This window comes from Oncorhynchus mykiss, chromosome 29 (assembly GCF_057628025.1).
Source record: "Oncorhynchus mykiss isolate SJ-2025 chromosome 29, ASM5762802v1, whole genome shotgun sequence".
NCBI classification, from domain to species: Eukaryota; Metazoa; Chordata; class Actinopteri; order Salmoniformes; family Salmonidae; genus Oncorhynchus; species Oncorhynchus mykiss.
The window spans coordinates 21,739,338-21,767,328 of NC_143050.1; the positions used below are offsets into that span (position 1 = coordinate 21,739,338).

At 43.4% G+C, this 27,991-nt stretch overlaps 1 protein-coding gene across 1 annotated transcript; it reads right to left on the reverse strand.

Annotated features, from left to right (window-relative positions):
• Positions 1-36: 36 nt before the first annotated feature.
• Positions 37-27,991, reverse strand: LOC110509877 (PHD finger protein 24). The gene is made up of 8 exons (XM_021591056.3): positions 27,371-27,991; positions 17,518-17,960; positions 9,012-9,197; positions 6,224-6,302; positions 3,983-4,185; positions 3,681-3,847; positions 1,672-1,749; positions 37-1,528 (listed from the first exon to the last, which is right to left on the reverse strand). The coding sequence occupies exons 2-8, from the start codon at positions 17,956-17,958 to the stop codon at positions 1,432-1,434; spliced, it is 1,251 nt and encodes a 416-aa protein (XP_021446731.3). The 5' UTR covers positions 17,959-17,960; positions 27,371-27,991; the 3' UTR covers positions 37-1,431.

Consider the following 27,991-nt stretch of genomic DNA (forward strand, 5'->3'; position numbering starts at 1 on the left):
TGGACACAGCATAGAAATACGTAGTACAGAGAGTGATTTAGGAGGGTTAATGCCATTCATTTATTTCAGCACTGTCACATAATTCCAAAGCCTTTACCCTCTTAGGATTCAAGTAATGAGCTACTTCAGGCCAGGATACCAGACAAGTGGACCTTCATTACATAAGCATACACATGACATACTGCAGCACCTTGGAAAAGGTATCAACATGTTACCCTAACTAAGGCAAACTGTTATGTCCACAAAGCCAGGTCTGAAGCAATGCTTATGCAAGTATCATGAAGGCCTAATGCGTGGGCTTCAACCTTCATCCTAAGGAGATATTACTTTCCAATGCATGATTTAAACTCCAACAAATAATCCTCAAAGCCGTACAAATCTAAATGGCAGTGTTCAAATACAAGATTGGAATGGCAGCAGCAGCAGATAATTCTACTTTGTCATAGCATACATACGCAGGGGTTGGACTACTACATTACAAGAGAAAATGTACTTATGGCTGAATGTACAGGCCAGATACTGGGTTAGTGTCCATTACAATATCAGAATCATCAAAAATATATGGATCTTGAACAAGTGAGTGGAAAAACTGAAAATAGCTTAGAGGGTACAGGAATAAATGCAGCTTTTTAATGCATAATAATATGTCATTATACTTGTATGTATGGCATGTCTTAATATATAATATTATGTATGCGGATAGCTGTTATTCCTGTTTGGTACATGTGCTGATCTGGAGCAGTTGCACGGTCAGTCCTATACACTCATTGACCAAGATTTGAAGGGGCTTCAAAATCTCCCTAAATGACAGATACTATTTTATGATCAACAAGTATGATGCCAAGTGATACAAAACAGTGTTACAATACAGAAGCTGATCCAAATATGATGCTTTACCCAATAGCAGGATATGTGATAGCATAAGACAGCCTATCATTGTCCTTCTAATCCAATTGAATTGATCATATAGAGGTTTGTAAGACTGTAGCATGACAAATTGACTATATATAGTAGTTATCGTTTAGGGGAATGTGTGCCTACCAGGATACCCCGAGTCTTCAAAGCATCAGTGAATTGTTGGCTTGTGTTGAAAATGGGCTGTTGCTTTTTATCCTGTGTTTCAGGAGTATCTATAACCAGTGGATTGTCAGCTTGTGTTGTCAGGTTGTTTATCATTTTACCCTCAGTAAGTACTTGTAGGTCATTGATTGTTGTTGTCAGTGGGTCGTTGACTGTTGGTGTTAGTTGGTCATTGATCTATGGTGTGAAGCAGGAGATCTGTGGATGGCTTATTCTGTCCAGTCTCTGCGTGGTACAGTATTCCCCTACAGTGCAAAGGTACCGGCTCTCCACCTGTCCTACACAGGGACTTCCAGGGGTGGCCTTCTCTCTATGGTGGGGCCCGGCCCAGGCAAGGTGAGATCACTGGGGCTATAGGGGCAGGCGGATATGCATTGCCGAGCTGTTGGGCCGGGCAGCGAGGATGTAGATGGCACTCTCCCTCAGGAAGTCATCCCAGCTCACTGGTCTGGTGATGGGAACAGAGAAGCGGTTAGGGAGCCATATCCTCTAAACTGAGGTCAACTAAGGACAGACACACACACACACACACACACACACACACTCAAGCATGCATAGGCCTGCAAACACACAATTATATTTATTACATACCTGTCATCTTTCTGAGTGCTTCTCTCACTGCTGGAGCTGGCTGGGCTGCTGTCAGATATTGGGCCAACATGGCTAATACTGCAGCAGGAAAATAACACACAAGACAGACAGATTCACTATACGCTACAACAGGTGGCATTGAGTTTCCAACATGTCTGCCAAGGACAAGACACCCTTTAGCTTTGAAAAGCAATTTGTTTAATCTGTGAAGAGGTCAGGTAGAAATCTAATGCAAAACCACATTGAAAATATCTCAGTGGGTTATTGAGACCAAATGGCTTTATTCCAGGCCACAGCCCAACTCATGAATTATTAAAGATAGAGCAAGAGACAGGCTCACGGTTTGCTCTGCATGTAAACCTCTTCTATGAAAGATGAATACTTGAACACTTTCTGCTACATCCTCAGTCTTGTTGCACTCTCTGGCTTAATATTATGTATATATTATACACTGTGAGTAATCTCTATGAGCACCTTGTTGTCTTGTCTGACCTAAGAGGTGAATTAGAATGCATGCTCGGTCCTTGGCGTAGGGACCAGACTCTTTCACATCCACTTGGCCCCCCGTGTCTTCTTAAAGCTTACGAGGGAAGCCTTCTAGAGCTTCTCACAGTAGAACAAAAGTTTGCCTTTTGAACCCTCTAATGAGAGGACTGGATATGTCTTATCCACAGCTCAAACCAACAGGGAGTCATCATATGAAGGGCTCTTTGTGTATAAGCAAGACATCTCAATTGTTCTTGGACTTTTATAGATCCCACCTGTAGTGTTTTCTCTATGATTCCAGTATTCCTCAGATGGACTTTATCCTGGCCTTGGTGAGAGGGTGAGTGAAATTATGGGTGGAACTTCAAAAAGGAATAGGTCGTGTGAGATTACTTGTGGATTGAGGGCTTGGAGAAGCTAAAGAGAAGACAAAATACTGATAACCCATGCAGTGCTTTGTCACTTACCCACAATTCACAGGAGAACACAATCCAATGAGTCTGAAGGATGGGACATAAGGTGATAAGGCGGATGGAATGGTATGACATGACATATAACAATGGAGGCCAGTACAGGGTAGTCCATTCACACAGTCACATGCACACACACACACACACTGACTCAATCAGTGAATGATTGTGAATGAATCAGTACCTGAGAGAAAGTCTCCAATCACAGACAGTGCAATTATCCACACTGAGATGAGGAGCGGTGAGATGAAGAGAGGTGAGCGATAGAAATAAACCTAGCTAAAGTTAATTGTTCCATTCAGCTCAGAGCAGCCAAGAACTAATGGAGTCAATGGGACTCCAAGATCTGGGTCTGACACCAATGATAAACATAAGTATTCTACTCAAGGAGGGTTCACTGTTTAATGAATTAGAATCAACTTTGTGCAGGTTGGCATTTATTGTCATGAATCTTGAACTGAAGGCAGCTCTGCAGAGTGGTCACTAGCTAGCACAGCCACAAAGTCATACAAATCTGATTTTAAACTTAACCTTAACCCTGACATTAACCACACTGCTAACCCTAATGCCTAACCCTAACCTTAAACTAATACCAAACACTCAGTTCTGCCTCCATGCGTATGCATGACTCTCTCCATCAGAATTGTCATCAAACCCTCTATTTCAAAGATGTATTTTCCCTAACCGTGCACCTGCATGCAAAGCAGAAAAGTAAATTCATCGGCTGCAACAGGGGAAATGAAACTGATGAAACCCCAGTAGTAAGCTTTAGTTCACACCTCTCAGGCACAGTCAATGACGTTTCTGCATCTCATGCCACGTTAAATTGAACATCTCTTTGTTAAGTGTTATTAGTTCTAGAGTATGAAGCGGATTAAAGAGGCTTGAGGAATTTTTCACATTACCTTGTACTGATTGAGTTCTATTTTCCCCTTGAGTAGAAGCTCCTGACTGTGAGTCTGTGACAGACATTTAATTAACTTCTCAACCTCATTAATTAACTTCTCAACCTCTGTGGATGGATGTTTATGGGCTCAACAGTGTTGTGCTCACCTCACATTGCAGGACTGGGACTCCATGCTGAGCTTCTGAAACCAGGACTGCTGGGCCCAGCGGGTCTCTGCTTCTGTGACCACACTGTCTTTATCCAGGTCCAAACCCATGAACACTGACCGCACATGGTCCCGCTCCTTAGCACTCAACAGCCGCACCAAGGAGTTCTGGGAACAAAGGCATCCAGAGGATGAGATTTTGTGTGTGTGTGTGTGTGTATGTGTCTATATGCACGTGTGTCAATGTGTAACACACCACACTTGAATGCCACAGACTTAGTGGGTTCTGATGGATTCTGGTACCTCTGTGCGGAACTTCTTGAGCACTTCCAGGGACTCGTGGTAGAGGAAGTCAGACCACTCGATCTGGCCCCTCTTCTCCGGGTCCAGGGCAGCGAATTGGGCCAACACCTCCTCCTCCTGTTCATCAGAGAGGTCCTTCTCAAACAGTTGCTTGGACACAAAGTGTCGGTACTGCAGCAGCTCATCTGACACCAGGCACGACTCTATACAGCAAGAGCAGTTCATCACAACACCCACAAATTAATCTCCACAAGCAGTGATCCAGATGCAATTAGTTTATGATTATTATTAATTTCACAAATTCCGAGAACGCCTGTCATTTATATCACACGGAAACCAGGCTGAAGCACAATGTGCAGTTTTATAGAAACCTGTAACAGACAATTGCTAAGAAATACATACAGTAACGAGAAGCTACAGAGGCATATTGATTAGTTACTATGAACCTGTTGTCATGACGTTTCCCTGTTGGGTGAGGCTTATGCCCCCCCCCATAAATACCTTTCCCCCTATTCTCTCCACTCTACAGAATGGATTCTTGGAAAGGCCTTTGTAAACATAGAGATTGTATGGTAACATCTACAAGTTGGGGAATGGAACAATATTTCTGTAATCCAACCAGTTCAAAGTGTCCGTTCGTACTTAAAGCATATGATGTCAGAACAATTGTTGTCTGGAACATTATTACCGATGACAGGACAACATAAATTGTATCTTAGAAAGTCTACACATTCTAGTTATCAGATTCACATGGAATTGTTGTGAAATTTAAATGTTTAAATATGAAACTATTTGTGAAAAGTTTAAATTTTAGCCTTCTAAATGAGAGAATTGTTTTCATAAGTAAACTATGCTCACACAGTGGCCACACCCAAGTGAACAGACATTGGTTGGATAGGGATGAAACACGCCTTTCTCTTCTCCAGTATAAAAGCCCCCGTGACCCAATTCACATCAGACTAAGAAAACCCCAGCGTGAGCTGTGGTTGCGAATGGTTGAATATCCACTCTACATAATGAAATTTCTATAAGATTTACATCGCGTGGAAGGGACAATCACCACGCTGGAAGGATGAATTTCTACTAGACCATCCAGAATACAGCGCAAGCTGATTATGGTAATTTGGTATGAACTTTAAACTCTTATTTACTAAAGAAGTGATACATCCTACACGTCAAGTTATCAGCTGCAGCTGTAAATGTACGTGGCCTAGGAAAGGACAGACAATCTCCTGAGAACAACAGGGTACTTCAACGTATCCGCTCTACAACACTATGACCAGAAAGATTCTTCAAAGGACAATGGCAATCTCTACTGGGCAAACCAGTCTTCCATCTTCGACCCATCTATCGAAGCGCAGCTCAGAGTAAATATAATCATGCATTTTCCTTTTCCGAAAAGGCAGTAATTAGAAAGCATAAGATTCTGTATTTACAGTAGCATAGCTTCTCAAGGTCTGATAGAGACCCAATCCCCTTTGTCCCTCAGTCTTCCCGCTCTTTCATTCAAACCCAACCCCCTTTCTTTGTGTAACCAGCTGTCATATCGGTTTTGTCCGCTCAGGACTTTTTCTTTTATGACATCATTAGTAATCGATGTATGATCTATCCTGTGTATATGTCATTCTGTGTGATTATTTAGGTTTTTAGTAAATAAATAATTAAGCCAATTTTTGTATTGCTGATTCAACTTGTTAGCCAGGGTTCGTGCAGATAACCAAGAATTTTACGACATTCAGATGAGACTGAATAAGGTGATGATTAATAATTAACTGCTATTGATATAAAAGATCTTCAGATCTTTAAGAGTTTATTCGGGAAGACAACTGCTCTATAAACACTGTTCCGTGGTGCCCCAGGTTATTAACAAGTTAACTGTTGCATAGTTTAATTCGATCATGTAATCAATCAAACATTTGGTAATCGATTTGATAAAATAGCCTGTCATATAATTTAATCGGTCAGAGACACGACATTGTGCATTACAAAAACAGAGAGCTTTTGGCACCATTCTGTTCTCAGCAACCTTTTGCTTATGTGCTTAGAGGGTTGGCTCAGAGATGCTTGAAGTGAATGAGAACAACCTGTATACACAATGTACTGGGGGTATTGATCTATTAATCACTGTCTACAGTGCTATACCCAATAAAGCCTACTTGTCCCAGATAATGCAGATCTGTCGGCTGTGTAATGTATTGTTTTCTAGAGGTGCAGCAGAAGCACCATGACATTATGACTGACCAGGGATGATCTTGCACTGCTTGAAGGTTTCCATCAGGCTGTACATCTCCTCTTCAGTCAGGAGCAGGTTCACGTTGTCCTATGGGAGAAAGGGGCGAAGGTCACTATTAATGGGGAGAGATCTGATACAAACTCATGTCTGAAGCTAATTAAGTATGGGTCAGCCCAAAGTGTGCCCCACTGCCCTCATATGCTCTATAATGGAGCAAACCCTAATGGATTCATGTGCTGTGTGTCTAAATTCAGTTCAGGGTGCATCAGAAATGATCCAGAATGCCTTTGTTAGCTTATTATGCAGTTTCTCAGAAGCTATTTTTATAGACAAGTGTGTCAAGTGTGTACTAGATGGTTTGGAATAAACGACCATGGTAATAGGAAAATGTAAGCCCAGCAGCCATTTTACTACACTCCTTGGCAAGGGTGCAGTTCAGGTCGAACACACATTAAACCTTCTATTAAGTTAATTATCTGCAGCAGGTGTGTGGAGGTTGCTAAGTCTCTCTACGCTGTTTATCTCTGATGAGCAAGTTGAGGGGAGGGAGTTGGAGGATGAGAATGACAGACTGTAATACTTGGGGTGGATAATTGGCCATGGTATGTGAAATCTCTGGATAGCCCAGGGTTATGGAAATCAGGCCGTTTGATTTCCAGTAGCATCACCTCCGAAAATGTATTTTGATTAAAGATTTTATGCACTAATATGGAGATCAAAACAGGATATGAGTCCAAAACGAAGGCTTTGGGTGTGCTCTTTGCATTCTTGCTAACCCCTTAAAGGAATCAAATAAACAATAGTTCCAGGAAAGACAGGCGTATCCCTTAAATAATGTATTCCTCACATGTATGCTAAAGAGTCCAAACTCTGCCTGCCAGATATCATACAATAAACTCTTCCTATGTGCCACTGATTTGGAACTGTGGTGCTGGGTTGTCAGAACAGGAGCACACCAGAAGAGGAGGGCGTGCAGGAGTGGTGAATCAAATCTGGGGGCTGCTGAAAATGGCCTGCTGGGTGACATTTTTACTTTTCCAGGATTTGCGTAAACACACTGCGTTCAATACAGGTCTGCAAATAAACCCATAAATGCGAGTGCATTGATCAGCTGTGTACCATAGTCTCTCACTCGATATCCACAGTGCTCAATCTCCTCAGCACGGGGATACTGCTGACTTCATGTTTAAAAGAGAGAAAGCTTTTCTGTATCTGTACGTAGTGGGATGTGTTGAGCTGGGTGTCTAGTTAAACACCACAACCCACTTTCTTGGTGTGTGTTTGTGTATTCTCTGGCAGGTTTGTTAAACTATTGCTCAAGATCAGTTCATGGTGAAAAAAAACCCCTTTTGAAATCCTCAGGGAGAATAACTAATCATAAGTGTCAACAATAGAAATCAATTGGATGACGCGCACTAGATGTTTCCGATTTATATTTTAATCTCCCGAGTAATGCTTAAAGTTTTTTTTAAATGTATTTGTTCATCCACAATCCAAACAAGTTTAAATACAGTAGGTTACTCTATCCTGAGCACTAGGGGGAGTTATAAATGATTATAAATGATTACAAGCAATTAATTATTATGTTGCAAAGACCCTTAAGCAACCACAATAAAATAATAGGGACACGAGGGTGACTTTTTGGTCCCCTCGATAGTGGAAAAGTCTAGTCAGTGGTGACGGCAGCACCAGCTCTCACCACCTCAGGCAAATCCCCAAGCCCCATGACTGTGGATGAGAGGAGATGTGAGAATGACACAACACCAAAGCTGTGAAATTACATTTCAAAGGGGTCATTTTGGATGACTTTCCCAGGCGATAAAATAAATAGTGTTTGTTTCTGAAGCTTCGACGACAGTTCTTAGAGCTCAACTCTTCATAGATGAAAAGGTGTATTTTTCTCACTGTCACTTTCATCTTCTTCCACTATCACGCTTCTCTTCACTTTCTGCCTCACACTCATACTGATTATGGGCCAGCGAGGAAGAAGTCAATTGGCCCTATCGATGTCCCTTCTCAAACTGCCTTAAAATTGTACTCATCAAAGTCTCTCAATCAGCTTCAACTCTCACAGCCTGCAAAAATACAGATGTAGGATCCTAATTTGAGCCAGTTCACACCAGCAGGAAAATAATCCGTCAGCAACAGGAAATGTTCATTATCATGTGGATTATAATTATTTGACATTTTTTGTAGGATTTTATTACATTTTGCGTAAGGGAAAATCAAGTCTGAAATTTCTAAGTGGAAATTACAAACTTCAGAAGGCTTTTTTAATTCTCAAATACACCATAAGTAAATTCTCCTGCAACAGACGGATCAAATTAATATCCTACATCAGTAAGATAAGCCCTCTACTTTAGTCTGAAGAGCACTTTAGGAAATGCACCCTTATGCTGTCTACACTTTAATTGTACCATATTGCACATTGATTCTCCAAAGATTAGTGGAGTGTCCTTCATGTTGAAGACAAAGCTATTTAATTCATTATGAGATTAAAAATCTTGGCACGCATTCAACATTTCCTCCAAATGATGTATTACTGTCTTTTTTATAAACATACACTTGGGAAAGAGGATCTGTCTGGAAGTATAATAAGAGAATACACTTATATACAGATGTGTGTGTGGGTGCAAGGTGTGTTCAGGTTCATAAAGTGTGTGTTGTTTAAAGTTGTGTCTGTTATAGTAACAGTAGTGGGTATGCATCATACAAAGGTGAAATAGCAGTCTTTGTGGAGTGTGGTTTGTCTTTGTGAATAGCCAATAGGAGGTGATTATTGACTGAGTGACTGACACAGTAGTAACAGCTCCAGCCTGTCGCGGTGTGAGCTGTCTCCCTCATCTCCTGCAGGAGTTCGGGACGCAGGTAGCCCATTTCACTCAGACAGCCATCATGGAAGACCCGTGTGCAGGTCCTGCAGGGAAACAGGTCGTCGGCCGTCCACACCTCACACACCTCACACATCTCATCGTTCACCGGCTGGGGAAAAGGCAAATCAGGTCATTGGGTTAAAGACCATACTCCTAAAGCATGAGGTGGGGGTTGAATCCTAAATAGGAGACTTGTAAGTTCTGTTCCAAATCCACTTGCTGAAAGATCCATCTACTGTATATGTCTGAGAATCATATGAAGTCACTGACTTATCCAAATGACTAAGTAGTATGGGCTGAAAAGAGGATTTTGAACCTATAACGGTAAATTCATATCTACTTCACCATAGAAAGATGAACTCGTGAATACCATTTTTATGTCTCTGAGTGCAGTATGAAGGAAGTTGCTAACTAGCGCTAGCATGCTTGCAGATAAGACTTCCATAGACTTCCAGTCATTGCGCTAAAGCTAGTTAGCATTGACTCGCAAAACTACCTCTAACTTCCTTCATATTGGAAACAGAGACCATACAAATGGTATCCATAAGTTAATCTAAGTAGGAAAGTATATAAAGGGTTTCATTGCCCAAGTCCCAAAGCATCCATTTAACATATTTTCATAATCAAACTTTTCATACCCACTCCATTAAGCTTTTCCATTAGGGTTTTAAATATAGAAATAATCCCCTGTGACACACCTCTCTCTCACAAAGACTGTCAGAAAGACGAGCTTTGAATCACATGTCACCATGTTGAAGGCTAGCTCTTCTCTCCTGAATGTTACAGTCTAGACAGGTTATTGGATTGATCAAACAGTGAATGCAAAGAATGATGTGTCAATACCGCCATACACTCAAACAAATATGATTCAAGTTTAGATTCAAAGCTTAGAGTGCACTGTTTTATTTCATAGTATTGTATCATTTTAGAGTCATCAGTTTAGTGTCTCTCTTTCAGGTGATTTCAGGTCCATCCCTCAGGACTCCATTCACAGGCAGAAGACGTATGACTGTTTACACAGTCAATATTATTATAGTGGGAACTTATACCATAGCGCAGTCAGTCAGTCTCTTAGTATTAACCTCTAATACTGCTTTGACCTCAGGATGAAAAACATTACTATCGTCACAGTCTTATGGACTGACCTCATTAAACCTGGTCCCTTACAGGTGACTATAGCCAGGAGGAATCATACCTCCCCCATGCTCTATAATCAAACCTATTCCTAGAGACATAGTGGTCTATACTCGCATCACATTATGAAACAGATGTAACTCAACAACAGTTTCTAGCTATCTTGTCTGGTATCATTATGTGTGAGTCATCCTGTGTGAGGATTCTAACTACAGTTATCTGTAGAGAGCCTGATAGGAAAGGAGAAGTTTCTCTATTGATTTTACCCAATCATGAAGGAGGCTGAAATTGCCTGCCAATATCATAATTATATCTGATTCCACCAAGACTTTGAGTACTTCCTTGATGACTAATCTACGAAAAACACAGTACTGCTCATTTTCCTCTCTTATGTGAAGTATCCTACAGCTCCAAACATGAACATTTGAATTTAAGGCTGATATCTGATATCTATTATCTTTTGTAACAAGTGTTATGTTCATCTTTATAACTACAGCGACTGAAAAGACTGCAACACTTAACAAAGAGCTGCAGTTAGTTTCAGAAGGTGTGGCAAGGAATAAGATAGTCCTAAATCTTTCAAAAACTGAAAGCGTTGTATTTGGGACAAATCGTTCACTAAACCCTAAACCTCAACTAAAACTTGTAATGAATCATGTGGAAATTGAGCAAGTTGAGGTGACTAAACGCTGGATTGTAAACTGTTAAACATATACAGTGCCTTGCGAAAGTATTCGGCCCCCTTGAACTTTGCGACCTTTTGCCACATTTCAGGCTTCAAACATAAAGATATAAAACTGTATTTTTTTGTGAAGAATCAACAACAAGTGGGACACAATCATGAAGTGGAACGACATTTATTGGATATTTCAAACTTTTTTAACAAATCAAAAACTGAAAAATTGGGCGTGCAAAATTATTCAGCCTTAAATTAATACTTTGTAGCGCCACCTTTTGCTGCGATTACAGCTGTAAGTCACTTGGGGTATGTCTCTATCAGTTTTGCACATCGAGAGACTGACATTTTTTCTGGACTTTGACTTGGCCATTCTAACACCTGGATATGTTTATTTTTGAACCATTCCATTGTACATTTTGCTTTATGTTTTGGATCATTGTCTTGTTGGAAGACAAATCTCCGTCCCAGTCTCAGGTCTTTTGCAGACTCCATCAGGTTTTCTTCCAGAATGGTCCTGTATTTGGCTCCATCCATCTTCCCATCAATTTGAACCATCTTCCCTGTCCCTGCTGAAGAAAAGCAGGCCCAAACCATGATGCTGCCACCACCATGTTTGACAGTGGGGATGGTGTGTTCAGGGTGATGAGCTGTGTTGCTTTTACGCCAAACATAACGTTTTGCATTGTTGCCAAAAAGTTCCATTTTGGTTTCATCTGACCAGAGCACCTTCTTCCACATGTTTGGTGTGTCTCCCAGGTGGCTTGTGGCAAACTTTAAACAACACTTTTTATGAATATCTTTAAGAAATGGCTTTCTTCTTGCCACTCTTCCATAAAGGCCAGATTTGTGCAATATACGACTGATTGTTGTCCTATGGACAGAGTCTCCCACCTCAGCTGTAGATCTCTGCAGTTCATCCAGAGTGATCATGGGCCTCTTGGCTGCATCTCTGATCAGTCTTCTCCTTGTATGAGCTGAAAGTTTAGAGGGACGGCCAGGTCTTGGTAGATTTGCAGTGGTCTGATACTCCTTCCATTTCAATATTATCGCTTGCACAGTGCTCCTTGGGATGTTTAAAGCTTGGGAATTTTTTTTGTATCCAAATCCGGCTTTAAACTTCTTCACAACAGTATCTCGGACCTGCCTGGTGTGTTCCTTATTCTTCATGAAGCTCTCTGCGCTTCCCTCTGAGACTATCACAGTGCAGGTGCATTTATACGGAGACTTGATTACACACATGTGGATTGTATTTATCATCATTAGTCATTTAGGTCAACATTGGATCATTCAGAGATCCTCACTGAACTTCTGGAGAGAGTTTGCTGCACTGAAAGTAAAGGGGCTGAATAATTTTGCACTGCCAATTTTTCAGTTTTTGATTTGTTAAAAAAGTTTGAAATATCCAATAAATGTCGTTCCACTTCATGATTGTGTCCCACTTGTTGTTGATTATTCACAAAAAAATACAGTTTTATATCTTTATGTTTGAAGCCTGAAATGTGGCAAAAGGTCGCAAAGTTCAAGGGGGCCGAATACTTTCGCAAGGCACTGTATATTGGGCAAAACATATTGATACAAGAGTTACTAAGATGGGGAGAAGTCCATTATCAACAAGGCAGGTCCTACAGGTCCTAGTTTTGTCGCACCTGAACTACTGTTCAGTTGTGTGGTCAGGTGCCACAAAGAGGGGCTTAGGAAAATTGCAATTGGCTCAGAACAGGGCAGCACGGCTGGCACTTAAATGTACAAGGAGAGCTAAAAATGAATGATATGTCAATCTCTATTGGCTCAAAGTGGAGGAGAGACTGACTTCATCACTGCTTGTTTTTGTAAGAAGTGTTGACATGCTGAATGCACCGAGGTGTCTGTTTAAACTACTAGCACACAGCTCAGACAGCCATGCATACCCCACAAGACATGCCACCAGAGGTCTCTTCACAGTCCCCAAGTCCAGAACAGACTATGGGAGGCACACAGTACTACATAGAGCCATGACTACATGGAACTCTTTTCCACATCAGGTAACTGATGCAAGCAGTAGATAAAAATATAACTTATGGAACAGCATGGACTGTGAAGAGACACACACAAAGGTACAGACACACGCATACGCACACAAGCGCTAGCACACACACTACACACACGCACACTGTAATATTGTTGTAAGGTGGTATTATACATTTTGTATTGTAGATATGTAGTGGTGTAATAATGTTATATGATGTACTGTTTTATATTTTGTTTTATATGTACTGTAAGTGCCTTAATGGGTTTGGACCTCAGGAAGAGTAGCTGCTGCCTTGGCAACAGCTAATGGGGATCCTTAATAAATACAAATTCAAATAACAATATTCTGTTGCTTCTACACTTTGGCCATCCGTTTCAATAACGCAGTCTACTTCCGGCGCCGACAGAGATGGCCGCTTCGCGTTCCTAGGAAACTATGCAGTATTTTGTTTTTTTACGTGTTATTTCTTACATTGGTACCCCAGGTAATCTTAGGTTTCATTATATACAGTTGTGAGGAACTACTGAATATAAGAGCAACTTCAACTCACCATCATTACGACCAGGAATATGACTTTCCCGAAGCGGATCCTGTGTTCTGCCTTCCACCCAGGACAATGGATCGGATCCCAGCCGGCGACCCAAAACAATGACGTTGTAAAAGGGGCAAACGAAGCGGTCTTCTGGTCAGGCTCTGGAGACGGGCACATCGCGCACCACTACCTAGCATACTACTCGCCAATTTCCAGTCTCTTGACAACAAGGTTGATGAAATCCGAGCAAGGGTAGCATTCCAGAGAGACATCAGAGACTGTAACATTCTTTGCTTCACGGAAACATGGCTCACTCGAGAGACTCTATCGGAGTCGGTGCAGACAGCTGGTTTCTTCACGCATTACGCTGACAGAAACAAGCATCTTTCTGGTAAGAAGAGGGCGGGGGGGTATGCCTTATGATTAACGAGACGTGGTGTGATCATAACAACATACAGGAACTCAAGTCCTTCTGTTCACCTGACTTAGAATTCCTCACAATCAGTTGTTGACCGCATTATCTACCAAGGGAATTCTCTCCGATTATAATCACAGCCGTATATATTCCCCCCCAAGCAGACACATCGATGGCCCTGAACAAACTTCATTTGACTCTATGTAAACTGGAAACCACATATCCTGAGGATGCATTAATTGGAGCTGGGGATTTTAACAAGGCTAATCTGAAAACAAGACTCCCTAAATTCTATCAGCATATCGATTGCGCAACCAGGGCTGGTAAAACCCTCGATCATTGTTATTCTAACTTCCGCGACACATAGAAGGCCCTCCCCTGCCCTCCTTTCGGAAAAGCTGACCACGACTCCATTTTGTTGCTTCCAGCCTACAGACAGAGACTAAAACAAGAAGCTCCCGCGCTCAGGTCTGTTCAACACTGGTCCGACCAATCTGATTCCACGCTTCAAGACTGCTTCGATCACGTGGATTGGGATATGTTCCGCATTGCATCCAACAACAACATTGACGAATACGCTGATTCGGTGAGCGTTCATTAGAAAGTGTATTGACGATGTTATACCCACAGCAACAATTAAAACATTCCCAAAACAGAAACCGTGGATTGATGGCAGCATTCGCGCGAAACAGAAAGCGCGAACCACTGCTTTTAACCAGGGCAAGGTGACCGGAAACATGACGGAATACAAACAGTGTAGCTATTCCCTCTGCAAGGCAATCAAACAAGTGTCAGTATAGAGACAAAGTAGAGTCGCAATTCAACGGCTCAGACACAAGAGGTATGTGGCAGGGTCTACAGTCAATCACGGATTACAAAAAGAAAACCAGCCCCGTCGCGGACCAGGGTGTCTTGCTCCCAGACAGACTAAATAACTTTTTTGCTCGCTTTGAGGACAATACAGTGCCACTGACACGGCCCGCTACCAAAACCTGTGGACTCTCCTTCACTGCAGCCGACATGAGTAAAACATTTAAACGTGTTAACCCTCGCAGGGCTGCAGGCCCAGACGGCATCCCCAGCCGCATCCTCAGAGCATGCGCAAACCAGCTGGCTGGTGTGTTTACGGACATATTCAATCAATCTTTATCCCAGTCTGCTGTTCCCACATGCTTCAAGAGGGCCACCACTGTTCCTGTTCCCAAGAAAGCTAAGGTAACTGAGCTAAACGACTACCGCCACGTAGCACTCACTTCTGTCATCATGAAGTGCTTTGAGAGACTAGTCATGGACCATATCACCTCCACCCTACCTGACACCCTAGACCCACTCCAATTTGCTTACCACCCCAATAGGTCCACAGACGACGCAATCGCAAACACACTGCATACTGCCCTAACCCATCTGTACAAGAGGAATACCTATGTGAGAATGCTGTTCATCGACTACAGCTCAGCATTTAACACCATAGTACCCTCCAAACTCGTCATCAAGCTCGAGACCCTGAGTCTCGACCCCGTCCTGTGCATCTGGGTACTGGACTTCCTGACGGGCCGTCCCCAGGTGGTGAGGGTAGGTAACAACATCTCCACCCCGCTGATCCTCAACATTGGGGTCCCACAAGGGTGCGTTCTGAGCCCTCTCCTGTACTCCCTGGTCACCCACGACTGCGTGGCCATGCACGCCTCCAACTCAATCATCAAGTTTGCAGACGACACTACAGTGGTAGGCTTGATTACCAACAAAGACGAGACGGCCTACAGGGAGGAGGTGAGGGCCCTCGGTGTGTGGTGTCAGGAAAATAACCTCACACCCAATGTCAACAAAACAAAGGAGATGATTGTGGACTTCAGGAAACAGCAGAGGGAGCACCCCCCTATCCACATCGACGGGACAGTCGTGGAGAGGGTAGTAAGTTTTAAGTTCCTCGGCGTACACATCACGGACAAACTGAATTGGTCCACCCACACAGACAGCATTGTGAAGAAGGCGCAGCAGCGCCTCTTCAAACTCAGGAGGCTGAAGAAATTTGGCTTTTCACCAAAAGCACTCACAAACTTCTACAGATGCACAATCGAGAGCATCCTGTGGGGCTGTATCACCGCCTGGTACGGCAACTGCTCCGCCCACAACCGTAAGGCTCTCCAGAGGGTAGTGAGGTTTGCACAACGCATCACCGGGGGCAAACTACCTGCCCTCCAGGACACCTACACCACCCGATGTCACAGGAAGGCCATAAAGATCATCAAGGACAACAACCACCCGAGCCACTGCCTGTTTACCCCACTATCATCCAGAAGGCGAGGTCAGTACAGGTGCATCAAAGCAGGGACCGAGAGACTGAAAAACAGCTTCTATCTCAAGGACATCAAACATAACATTGAGTGGCTGCTGCCAACATATTGACTCAACTCCAGCCACTTTAATAATGGAAATTGATGTAAAAATGTATCACTAGCACTTTAAACAATGCCACTTAATATAATATAATGTTTACATACCCTACATTACTCTTCTCATATGTATATACTGTACTCGATACCATCCACTGCATCTTGCCTATGCCGTTCTGTACCATCACTCATTCATATATCTTTATGTACATATTCTTTATCCCCTTACACTTGTGTGTATAAGGTAGTCGTTGTGGAATTGTTAGGTTAGATTACTCGTTGGTTATTACTGCATTGTCGGAACTAGAAGCACAAGCATTTCGCTACATTCGCATTAACATCTGTTAACCATGTGAATGTGACAAATAAAATTTGATTTGATTTGATGTGATAACGTCTTAATCTTAAAGAAAGGAGGACCAAGGCACTCTTCATATAATTAATTAAAATGCCTTTATTAGTATGGCATGTTCAATAGAAACAAAGATTTTTTTTAAACCGACGCGTTTCGGCTGCATGGCCTTCGTCAGGGAGTCCCAAAGAACACCTTCTATCTACCAAAATGGACTATTGTGTACCTTAGTAGCGCTTCCCTTCCTCCTCTTTATACGTCTCAATCTTAATGTTTTGTCTGCTCCTCTCTAGTCTGTCCCTGCAGATGTAACATATTATTCCTCATTACTGAAAATAGTCCACTCTGTTCTACCTTTTGTTTCTGATGAGCACCATTAGAGTGATTTAAAGCATAAAAACAATCTCAATCCTCTCTGAGAGTCCTATTATAAAAGTCTGCTCTTCCTAATAGCCACAAGCGACAAATTGGTCATCTGGTCCAGTCCTGAACCCCGCCCCCGTCTCTGACCACTTCAGGACCCCTATTAGTCATGGTGACCCTGGGATGTGAGGCAGAGGCCAAGGCCTCCTCACAGAGACAGCTTGAGCACCTGCCCACACAACAGCATTCTCTCTATGAAGAGCACTTAGACGCCAACACAAAGGCTCTACCGTAGAGTAGAGGGAAAATAGCTGGTGTGACAAAAGCATACATCAAACACACATTATCTCACCTATGGGGGGAAATACTAAAGACTCAGCATACTTAACAGATGTTTAGGTCTCTTTTCAGTCGAAACATCCTAACTCAACTGGAGTTCATGGAGATAAGTCTGCTGTTGCCATGGTAATTCCTTCTCACACATATCTTAAAAATTCAGGGGTTTAAAGAACAAAGCAAACCCTTTATTGTACTGTATCCCACACTATCTTACCTGCTCTCTCTGTCCCAGTGCTATCTCCATAGGCTGGTCAACGTTGGCATCTCTCTTGGGACGTACAAAGGCAGTTGGGGTGAGCTGATGGCCGGTCTTGTCCAGATCCTCAGGCTCCACCCCCTTCCCGTCCCGTAACCTATTCCAGGCCTCCTGGTTGACCTTACACTCGTCCTTGGTGGGGGCTGGAGTTGCAGCCTGCTGGGAGGTCCCTGAGGGCCCCGCTTTGCTGTCTGCCTCTCTGTGCTCTGTCTCCTCCTTCTCCTCCAGGTTGGGTGGTGGCGAGGCTTCAGTCGGCCCCTCTCTTTCCTCTTTGGATCCTTCCTCCTGGTTTGTTGTGGATGGGGCGCGTTCCTTTACCCCTTCCTGAAAGGCGGAGACGACCGAGGTGCATTTCTGCACCTTCTCCACCTGATGCTTCTTAGACATGAGCACTCCCATGACTACATAGAGAGAGAGAGAGAGAGAGAGAGAGAGAGAGAGAGAGAGAGAGAGAGAGAGAGAGAGAGAGAGAGAGAGAGAGATGGGTACTCATTACTGTGTGCATGGCATACCTTTTGTTTGAGAGATATGGCTAATTGGACTTGCCATTTTATCAAGCGTTATGATTAATGTGATATGTTGACCAACTTTGTGTGCGTGTGCATAATGGTTCCATTCTCAGGTACAGTTACACACCCCCCTGGACTGGTTGAACTAAAGTTGTTTCCATGTCATTTCAACATGGACTAGACGTTGAATTGACGTCTGTGCCTTGTCGGATCATGATCTATCACCAGACTGAGCTCAGCCATTCCTGGTCCTGGATTGCCACCATTAATGCTCATCAATCACATTAAATTACTTTAGATATGAGCATTAAACATAAATCAACAAATAAAATGAACGGGAAGAGTAGAACAAAACACAGTAGTCTTCAGTGGCTCCTGTAACAAACAAAGAACTACTTTCACTTATTCCACTCGGCTCATTCGAGACCATGAATTCCGTTATTGAAAAGGGGGCTGTTGGGGATTCAAGTTGATTACATGGTACTTAGAGGACACGTGTCGCGATCTGAAATGCAATCTCATCCAGCCACGCTCCAGATAAGTGGTTGTGTGAAATCCAATCCCATTCATCTAGAGTACCATCGGAGTGCTTCCCTGCCTCTGTCCTGTCCTCTCTTTCTCAGTTAGCTCTAATATGACTACAGTTTTGAGACTTCTGTGCGTGGGCCTTCTTGGTATATTATTGAATCTTGCTCAATGACAGGATTTGGAGGATAGGACACTCTTCCCAAACACCCATCGGCCTTTACTGCCTTTGCTGGTACAGCCTCTTTCTGTGGACCTCCTGAAACTAGCAGCTCAGACAGATGGACGGGTGGACAGTCAGACTGACAGACAGGGAGCAGGGGGACACAGTGTGAACACAAGCTCATCAAAGTCTTTTGAGTGCCAGGAGGAGATGATTATGCTGCTGTAATTAATCTCAGCCAGTGATGTGTCCATCCTCCTCCAGAGTGTTGAGGTGACGGGGGACGGGTGACACATCAGACAGACAGACACAGTAATGAGGCTCTATGATAGACTATCTAACAGGGCATCCGAGGAGAACCACAGGAAGGTCACAGTCAAGCTCCACTAGAGGCCATCCCTGGTTGACCAGACCTGGCACAAACACACTTCCATATCCTGACTAAAAGGGCCTGGAACCCCCTGATAGACATAAGACATTGTCCACCTTTCATTACGTAGCATCCTCCCACGGAGATGGAGCTGGAGCCTCCGCTGCTCACAGAGAGACTGAGCAGTGTAGGAGACCTCACCGTTTTGAGGTTAACTTGTGAATTTTAAACGAGGGCCTTATTTATTGTTCTTCTGTGGTCAAGTCAAAGCTGACACACGTGGGTCAGTGCTTTGCACACTGATGTAATAAAGGGAATTTAGAAATCTGCCACTGGTTATCTAGCAGGTCTACTAACCCAAAGCCTTGGCCATGAAACTGTCAAAAATGCATAACATTTGAACATTATACTTCCCCTCACACTTGACTGGTGTTCTCATTAGAGTATCTTACACTAATCTTACCTCAGAAGACACTCAGAATGTGAGAATTCATAGATGTGAAAACTGTATTTATTTACAAACGGGACTAAAGACTGAAAATGTCTGGAGGGTGGCAAACAACTATCTTTTGGCCCACATACTACAACGCAGGCTAAATCCATAGAAATGAGGAGGAGTGCTGTGGTTCCCTCGGGCTGTGTGTTCACTAGCTTCCTACAGGAGCAGCTGCCTGTGCTGCTCTGCACAGAAGGTTGAACCACTCTGAATGATTTAAATGCCCCTGGATAAAAATAAGAAGTAGATGGGGAGGAAAACATGGCCACTCCTTGGGACAGGACTTGTATATACTGCACACTCAATACCATCTACTGTATCTTGCCTATGCCGCTCTGTACCATCACTCATTCATATATCTTTATGTACATATTTATCCCCTTACACTTGTAGTAGTTTTGGAATTGTTAGCTAGATTACTTGTTGGTTATTACTGCATTGTCGGAACTAGAAGCACAAGCATTTCGCTACACTCGCATTAACATCTGCTAACCATGTGTATGTGACAAATAACATTTGATTTGATTTTGATTTGATGCATGGCAGGACTTGATGCAATCCCATTCTGAACAAGCTCCACCGCAACAGTCTGGATATTCTCCCACTAGGTCTCGAGATACTGTATGGGCGGAATTCTAGGCACTTTTATGGGCACTTGTATCTTTCATATTGTTGCATATAACAAGACTCGTAAAGCCTATGGTGAACTGGGTACATAGTGTTACACAGCAGGAATAATGATTGTGCAGTGTTTTTGGCAGAGCTACAGCAAATAGAATTTGCACAAGCTAAATAAGAGCACTTTCTCATAGAGTGTTTTTTTATTTTTATTTATTTCACCTTTATTTAACCAGGTAGGCAAGTTGAGAACAAGTTCTCATTTACAATTGCGACCTGGCCAAGATAAAGCAAAGCAGTTCGACAGATACAACGACACAGAGTTACACATGGAGTAAAACAAACATACAGTCAATAATACAGTAAAACAAGTCTATATACAATGTGAGCAAATGAGGTGAGAAGGGAGGTAAAGGCAAAAAAGGCCATGGTGGCAAGGTAAATACAATATAGCAAGTAAAACACTGGAATGGTAGTTTTGCAATGGAAGAATGTACAAAGTAGAAATAAAAATAATGGGGTGCAAAGGAGCAAAATAAATAAATTAATTAAATACAGTTGGGAAAGAGGTAGTTGGTTGGGCTAAATTATAGGTGGGCTATGTACAGGTGCAGTAATCTGTGAGCTGCTCTGACAGTTGGTGCTTAAAGCTAGTGAGGGAGATAAGTGTTTCCAGTTTCAGAGATTTTTGTAGCTCGTTCCAGTCATTGGCAGCAGAGAACTGGAAAGAGAGGCGGCCAAAGAAAGAATTGGTTTTGGGGGTGACTAGAGAGATATACCTGCTGGAGCGTGTGCTACAGGTGGGAGATGCTATGGTGACCAGCGAGCTGAGATAAGGGGGGACTTTACCTAGCAGGGTCTTGTAGATGACATGGAGCCAGTGGGTTTGGCGACGAGTATGAAGCGAGGGCCAGCCAACGAGAGCGTACAGGTCGCAATGGTGGGTAGTATATGGGGCTTTGGTGACAAAACGGATTGCACTGTGATAAACTGCATCCAATTTGTTGAGTAGGGTATTGGAGGCTATTTTGTAAATGACATTGCCAAAGTCGAGGATTGGTAGGATGGTCAGTTTTACAAGGGTATGTTTGGCAGCATGAGTGAAGGATGCTTTGTTGCGAAATAGGAAGCCAATTCTAGATTTAACTTTGGATTGGAGATGTTTGATATGGTTCTGGAAGGAGAGTTTACAGTCTAACCAGACACCTAAGTATTTGTAGTTGTCCACATATTCTAAGTCAGAGCCGTCCAGAGTAGTGATGTTGGACAGGCGGGTAGGTGCAGGTAGCGATCGGTTGAAGAGCATGCATTTAGTTTTACTTGTATTTAAGAGCAATTGGAGGCCACGGAAGGAGAGTTGTATGGCAGTGAAGCTTGCCTGGAGGGTTGTTAACACAGTGTCCAAAGAAGGGCCGGAAGTATACAGAATGGTGTCGTCTGCGTAGAGGTGGATCAGGGACTCACCAGCAGCAAGAGCGACCTCATTGATGTATACAGAGAAGAGAGTCGGTCCAAGAATTTAACCCTGTGGCACCCCCATTGAGACTGCCAGAGGTCCGGACAACAGACCCTCCGATTTGACACACTGAACTCTATCAGAGAAGTAGTTGGTGAACCAGGCGAGGCAATCATTTGAGAAACCAAGGCTGTTGAGTCTGCCGATGAGGATGTGGTGATTGACAGAGTCGAAAGCCTTGGCCAGATCAATGAATACGGCTGCACAGTAATGTTTCTTATCGATGGCGGTTAAGATATCGTTTAGGACCTTGAGCGTGGCTGAGGTGCACCCATGACCAGCTCTGAAACCAGATTGCATAGCAGAGAAGGTATGGTGAGATTCTAAATGGTCGGTAATCTGTTTGTTGACTTGGCTTTTGAAGACCTTAGAAAGGCATGGTAGGATAGATATAGGTCTGTAGCAGTTTGGGTCAAGAGTGTCCCCCCCTTTGAAGAGGGGGATGACCGCAGCTGCTTTTCAATCTTTGGGAATCTCAGACGACACGAAAGAGAGGTTGAACAGGCTAGTAATAGGGGTGGCAACAATTTTGGCAGATAATTTTAGAAAGAAAGGGTCCAGATTGTCTAGCCCGGCTGATTTGTAGGGGTCCAGATTTTGCAGCTCTTTCAGAACATCAGCTGAATGGATTTGAGAGAAGAAGAAATGGGGAAGGCTTGGGCGAGTTGCTGTTGGGGGTGCAGTGCTGTTGACAGGGGTAGGAGTAGCCAGGTGGAAAGCATGGCCAGCAGTAGAAAAATGCTTATTGAAATTTTCAATTATGGTGGATTTATCAGTGGTGACAGTGTTTCCTATCTTCAGTGCAGTGGGCAGCTGGGAGGAGGTGTTCTTATTCTCCATGGACTTTACAGTGTCCCAGAACTTTTTTGAGTTAGTGTTGCAAGAAGCAAATTTCTGCTTGAAAAAGCTAGCCTTGGCTTTTCTAACTGCCTGTGTATAATGGTTTCTAGCTTCCCTGAACAGCTGCATATCACGGGGCTGTTCGATGCTAATGCAGAACGCCATAGGATGTTTTTGTGTTGGTTAAGGGCAGTCAGGTCTGGGGAGAACCAAGGGCTATATCTGTTCCTGGTTCTACATTTCTTGAATGGGGCATGTTTATTTAAGATGGTTAGGAAGGCATTTTTAAAAAATATCCAGGCATCCTCTACTGACGGGATGAGGTCAATATCCTTCCAGGATACCCCGGCCAGGTGGATTAGAAACGCCTGCTCGCTGAAGTGTTTCAGGGAGCGTTTTACAGTGATGAGAGGAGGTCATTTGACCGCTGACCCATTACGGATGCAGGCAATGAGGCAGTGATCGCTGAGATCTTGGTTGAAGACAGCAGAGGTGTATTTAGAGGGGAAGTTGGTTAGGATGATATCTATGAGGGTGCCCGTGTTTAAGGCTTTGGGGAGGTACCTGGTAGGTTCATTGATAATTTGTGTGAGATTGAGGGCATCAAGTTTAGATTGTAGGATGGCTGGGGTGTTAAGCATGTTCCAGTTTATGTCGCCTAGCAGCACGAGCTCTGAAGATAGATGGGGGGCAATCAGTTCACATATGGTGTCCAGAGCACAGCTGGGGGCAGAGGGTGGTCTATAGCAGGCGGCAACGGTGAGAGACTTGTTTTTAGAGAGGTGGATTTTTAAAAGTAGAAGTTCAAATTGTTTGGGTACAGACCTGGATAGTAGGACAGAACTCTGCAGGCTATCTTTGCAGTAGATTGCAACACCGCCCCCTTTGGCAGTTCTATCTTGTCTGAAAATGTTGAAGTTTGGAATTAAAATGTCTGAATTTTTGGTGGTCTTCCTAAGCCAGGATTCAGACACAGCTAGAACATCCGGGTTGGCAGAGTGTGCTAAAGCAGTGAATAGAACAAACTTAGGGAGGAAGCTTCTAATGTTAACATGCATGAAACCAAGGCTATTACGGTTACAGAAGTCGTCAAAAGAGAGCGCCTGGGGAATAGGAGTGGAGCTAGGCACTGCAGGGCCTGGATTCACCTCTACATCGCCAGAGGAACATAGGAGGAGTAGAATAAGGGTGCGGCTAAAAGCAATAAGAATTGGTCGTCTAGAACGTCTGGAACAGAGAGTAAAAGGAGGTTTCTGGGGGCGATAAAATAGCATCAAGGTATAATGTACAGACAAAGGTAAGGTAGGATGTGAATACAGTGGAGGTAAACCTAGGTATTGAGTGATGAAGAGAGAGATATTGTCTCTAGAAACATCATTGAAACCAGGAGATGTCATTGCATGTGTGGGTGGTGGAACTAATAGGTTGGATAAGGTATAGTGAGCAGGACTAGAGGCTCTACAGTGAAATAAGCCAATAAACACTAACCAGAACAGCAATGGACAAGAAATATTGACATTAAGGAGAGGCATGCTTAGTCGAGTGATCAAAAGGGTCCAGTGAGTCGAGAGGTTGGTTGAGGGTCACGGCGATTTAGACAGCTAGCCAGGCCATCGGTAGCAAGCTAGCAGAGGATGGAGGTATGTTGTTAGCCACCTCTTGCGTTCGGTCAGTTGATTAGTGGGGTTCCGTGTGGTAGAGGGGATTAATCCAAATCACACAACAACAAAGATAAGAACAATAGATATAGTTATAGAGGCCCGAGAAGAAAACATAATAATAATAAAAATAAATAAATTGTCCGATTGTCTATTCAGATAGCAGCCGGTAAGACAGCTAACGGTTAGCGGGCCGCAGATGGGCGTTCAGGTAACGTCGCGACGGAGGAGCCAGCCGGATCTCCTTCAGGTAGATAACGTCGGCAGTCCAGTTGTGAAGGCCCGGTGGGGCTCCGTGTAGGCAGTAAAACGGGTCCGGATAGGTGACTGCAGCCCAGGAGTGAATGATGGAACTCAGGAGTGATTGACGGAGCTGGCTAGCACCGGAACAATCGATGTTTGCTCCGGAATCGACGAAAGCCGACTGTCACACGGATAGCAGCTAGCTAGCTGTGAGATCCGGGTATGAATGTCCAGAGAGCAGTTGAAATCCAGGGACATGGAGAGAAAAATTGGTCCGGTATGTTCCGTTCCGAGCCGCGCTGCGCCGTACAAAACTGGCGATAGATTTTCGATAGATTTTCGAGCTAAAGGATAGCTGATGACCACATACTGTGGTTAGCTGAATACTAACGATTTGCCAGTAAAGAAGCTAACTAGCTTCTGATTAGCTTCTGGATTAGCTTCTGGGCTAGCTCCTGGCTAGCTTCTGGCTAGTTTCTGGCTAGCTTCTTGAAGTTTCTGGCTAGCTTCTTGGAGGATTACAGATCTGAGGTAAATAATACTTTTTTATAAATATAAATTGGTGAGGCTGGTTGCAGGAAAGTGTTTTGAAGATGAGTTGATGGAAAATAAAAATAAAATGTATGTGAAAAAAGTTGTAAATATATATATATACAGGACACGACAAGACGAGGACAAAAGACGTCTGAACTGCTATGCGATCTTGGAGTGATAAAGTCTGAATATATTTGTGTTGCCTATAGAAACATTTAAATCAGTTTTATCAGCTTGTCAGCTTTAACAAAGACATCTGGGTTTGCTCTATGAAGCAAAGCACCCAATTGTGGTGAACAGGATGGCTGGAGCTCACAGCACTGTCTTGGTGTAATGAAATATTGATACTTTTGGAGGAAGATGGCGCCATGGTGCTCTTTAAATCCCTCTGATCTAGCTCTTGCTCCCAGTAATCCCTTTTGTAGGCTCTCTACACTCCACTGGTCAGACATGATTTATGAGATGAGACCATGTCTGGCATTGCCAGCCCTGCTCAGAGCCCACTGAAGGGAAGTGATACAATGAACAGTACCATAATTCACCAACACAACACGGTGCACTGATGAAAGCCAGTCAATTTGATTTGACATTTATTTTGTACGTTTCATGGATAATACCCCCCAAAATACTTGAAGTCCTTGGTGTAATAGAGAATCTATTTTTGTCCCGCGGAGACGACATTTTGGCAAAGGCAGAGCGTATGCAAAACAGGACATTAATCTTGGGTTGGAATTAGAATGGGTTGGCTCCTGTGAGCCTTGCAAAACAGTGTATTAGGACACCTTGGTTGTCCATTAGTATTCTGTCAGACACCTCGTCTGCACAGGTGTCCCTGAGGAATGTCATCCACGTTAAGCTCCTACAATAGCAATCTTTTATCCTAGATTATGCAAACTGGTGGATTTAAGAGAATATGTTTGATATAGACTATTTGTACAGGCTTTTCCCAACAGACAGTTTATGATCATAAAGAACAGCTCTAGTTTCTGTATTGAACCCAGTTTGACAGTAGGGGTTAAGGTGCTGGGTCTGATTACAGAGTTGGTTGTCCATGTGACAGTAGTGACATGTTTTTCTTCACAGGTCCATTCTCGGTATGTGCAGATTAGAATCCCAACCAGTCCTCCTTTTCATGCCAGGATTGTGGGGGGATATTAATTGAATGGGGGCGCCACATAGCATTCCTGTTCATGGGAATGAATCCCATTTAGCCAAGGATCTCATCCACGGACCAGCAAACCAAAGACCTGGAACTAATTACACTAACAAGTTCCACCAGGCCAGGCCTTCACCAGTGAGCAGAATTGTAAACACAAATACAAGCACACACAAAATAACCATACACACACAAAACAACCACACACACACAAAACAACCACACACACACACACACAAAACCACCCACACACATACAAGACAACCATACACACACAAAACAACCACACACACACAAAACAACCACACACACACACACACACACACAAAAACCACCCATACACACACAAAACAACCATACACACACAAAATAACCACACACACACACTGGTAAACATACACAAAAATACCTGAGACAAAATCTCCCTGACCTGCTGGGATTCCATATCTCTGGTACACCGAGAACACAGAAGCGCCTGGAAGTGGAGGATGGAGGAATTTAATTCTAAATGCATCCTTAGAGAGGAGTCCCCATGTTGGCATTCACAGGCTGCCAGGCAAACTGAGAGGCTGTGCCAGTGCCAGCCAATACACTGAGGCTGAGAGAAGCTGACAATGGGCACTGTGCAAAAGGCAGGAGATCTGTCACAGGCTGGGGAGCAGGACTCAGTCCAGGGCACTAGGATTCCCCAGGCACAGGGCCTGTGTTTACCAAAGGATTAGCCCAGGATGGGACACACAGGCTGTAGTAGTACTGAACCAAAGGTAGGTTGAACCACCCAACGAGAGGTTATAATGCATGACATAATCATGTGTGGCTAGCATCCGCACCCGTCTGAGAGCTGACCTTGATCGGCTGCAAAACGGTCTGATGCCAAGCCTTCATTACACACCAGCAAATGTGCGTTTCACCCTGGTTGCACATAAAGAGATGCGAGGAACTTCATGACACTAGATCACTAAATCCCGCCTATGAATGTTCATTTTAAAACACAGCCATCAATCATTGTCTGGTAAGGAAAAATTCTATAGCTGCTGCAATAACCCCAGATTCGATTCGAGCCTTGTCATCCTTGACGCATCAATCAAAAAGTATTTGGAAATGCATCTGTGAAACGTTGTGTTATCTAACAATATTGCTGTTAATCTCTGTCATATTGAAAATATAAATAAACGGAATTTACCTGAGATAAAAATCGGACAACTCTCCACCGTGACTTGAGAATTCCTTTTTTCTTGTGCCTCACGCACGGCCACCCAGCATTTCCAGGCTTCGATTGAATGAAAAGTAGGCGATGTGCGGGTTTAGCTTACTCGTGTTTCTTTACCACAATGCATTGAATGGTATTTTATGTATGCGTGACACTCACTCAAATAGCCTCACTTACAAATCTATAGTGCAAATGTGATCGAAATAACCTATAGCATAGGTGATAAGAGTGATGCGAGTCCGTCAAAAAGATTGCTTGGACAGCTCCAGTGCTGAAATCTCTTTCTTGTCACTTGCGCGCGTGGAGAGCTACAGGGCAACTCTGTCGAAAATGCAGCCGTATGTATGCACAGCACAGTTACACCGAGACCGAAGTTGAACCATGAAGCAATGCTATTCACTATTCGGACCCACACTAACAACGAGCCTTGCTAGTCAGTCAATCGACATTTTTGAGGAACTATATAACTTGCAGGCTACTCAATCTAAAATGTTACCTTCTTGATTGGCCGGGGACCAGATAAAAAAAAAACCTGCTTGTGCCAGAATACACTAATAACCAATAACCTCCCAGAAAGGTTGAAACGTCATATAT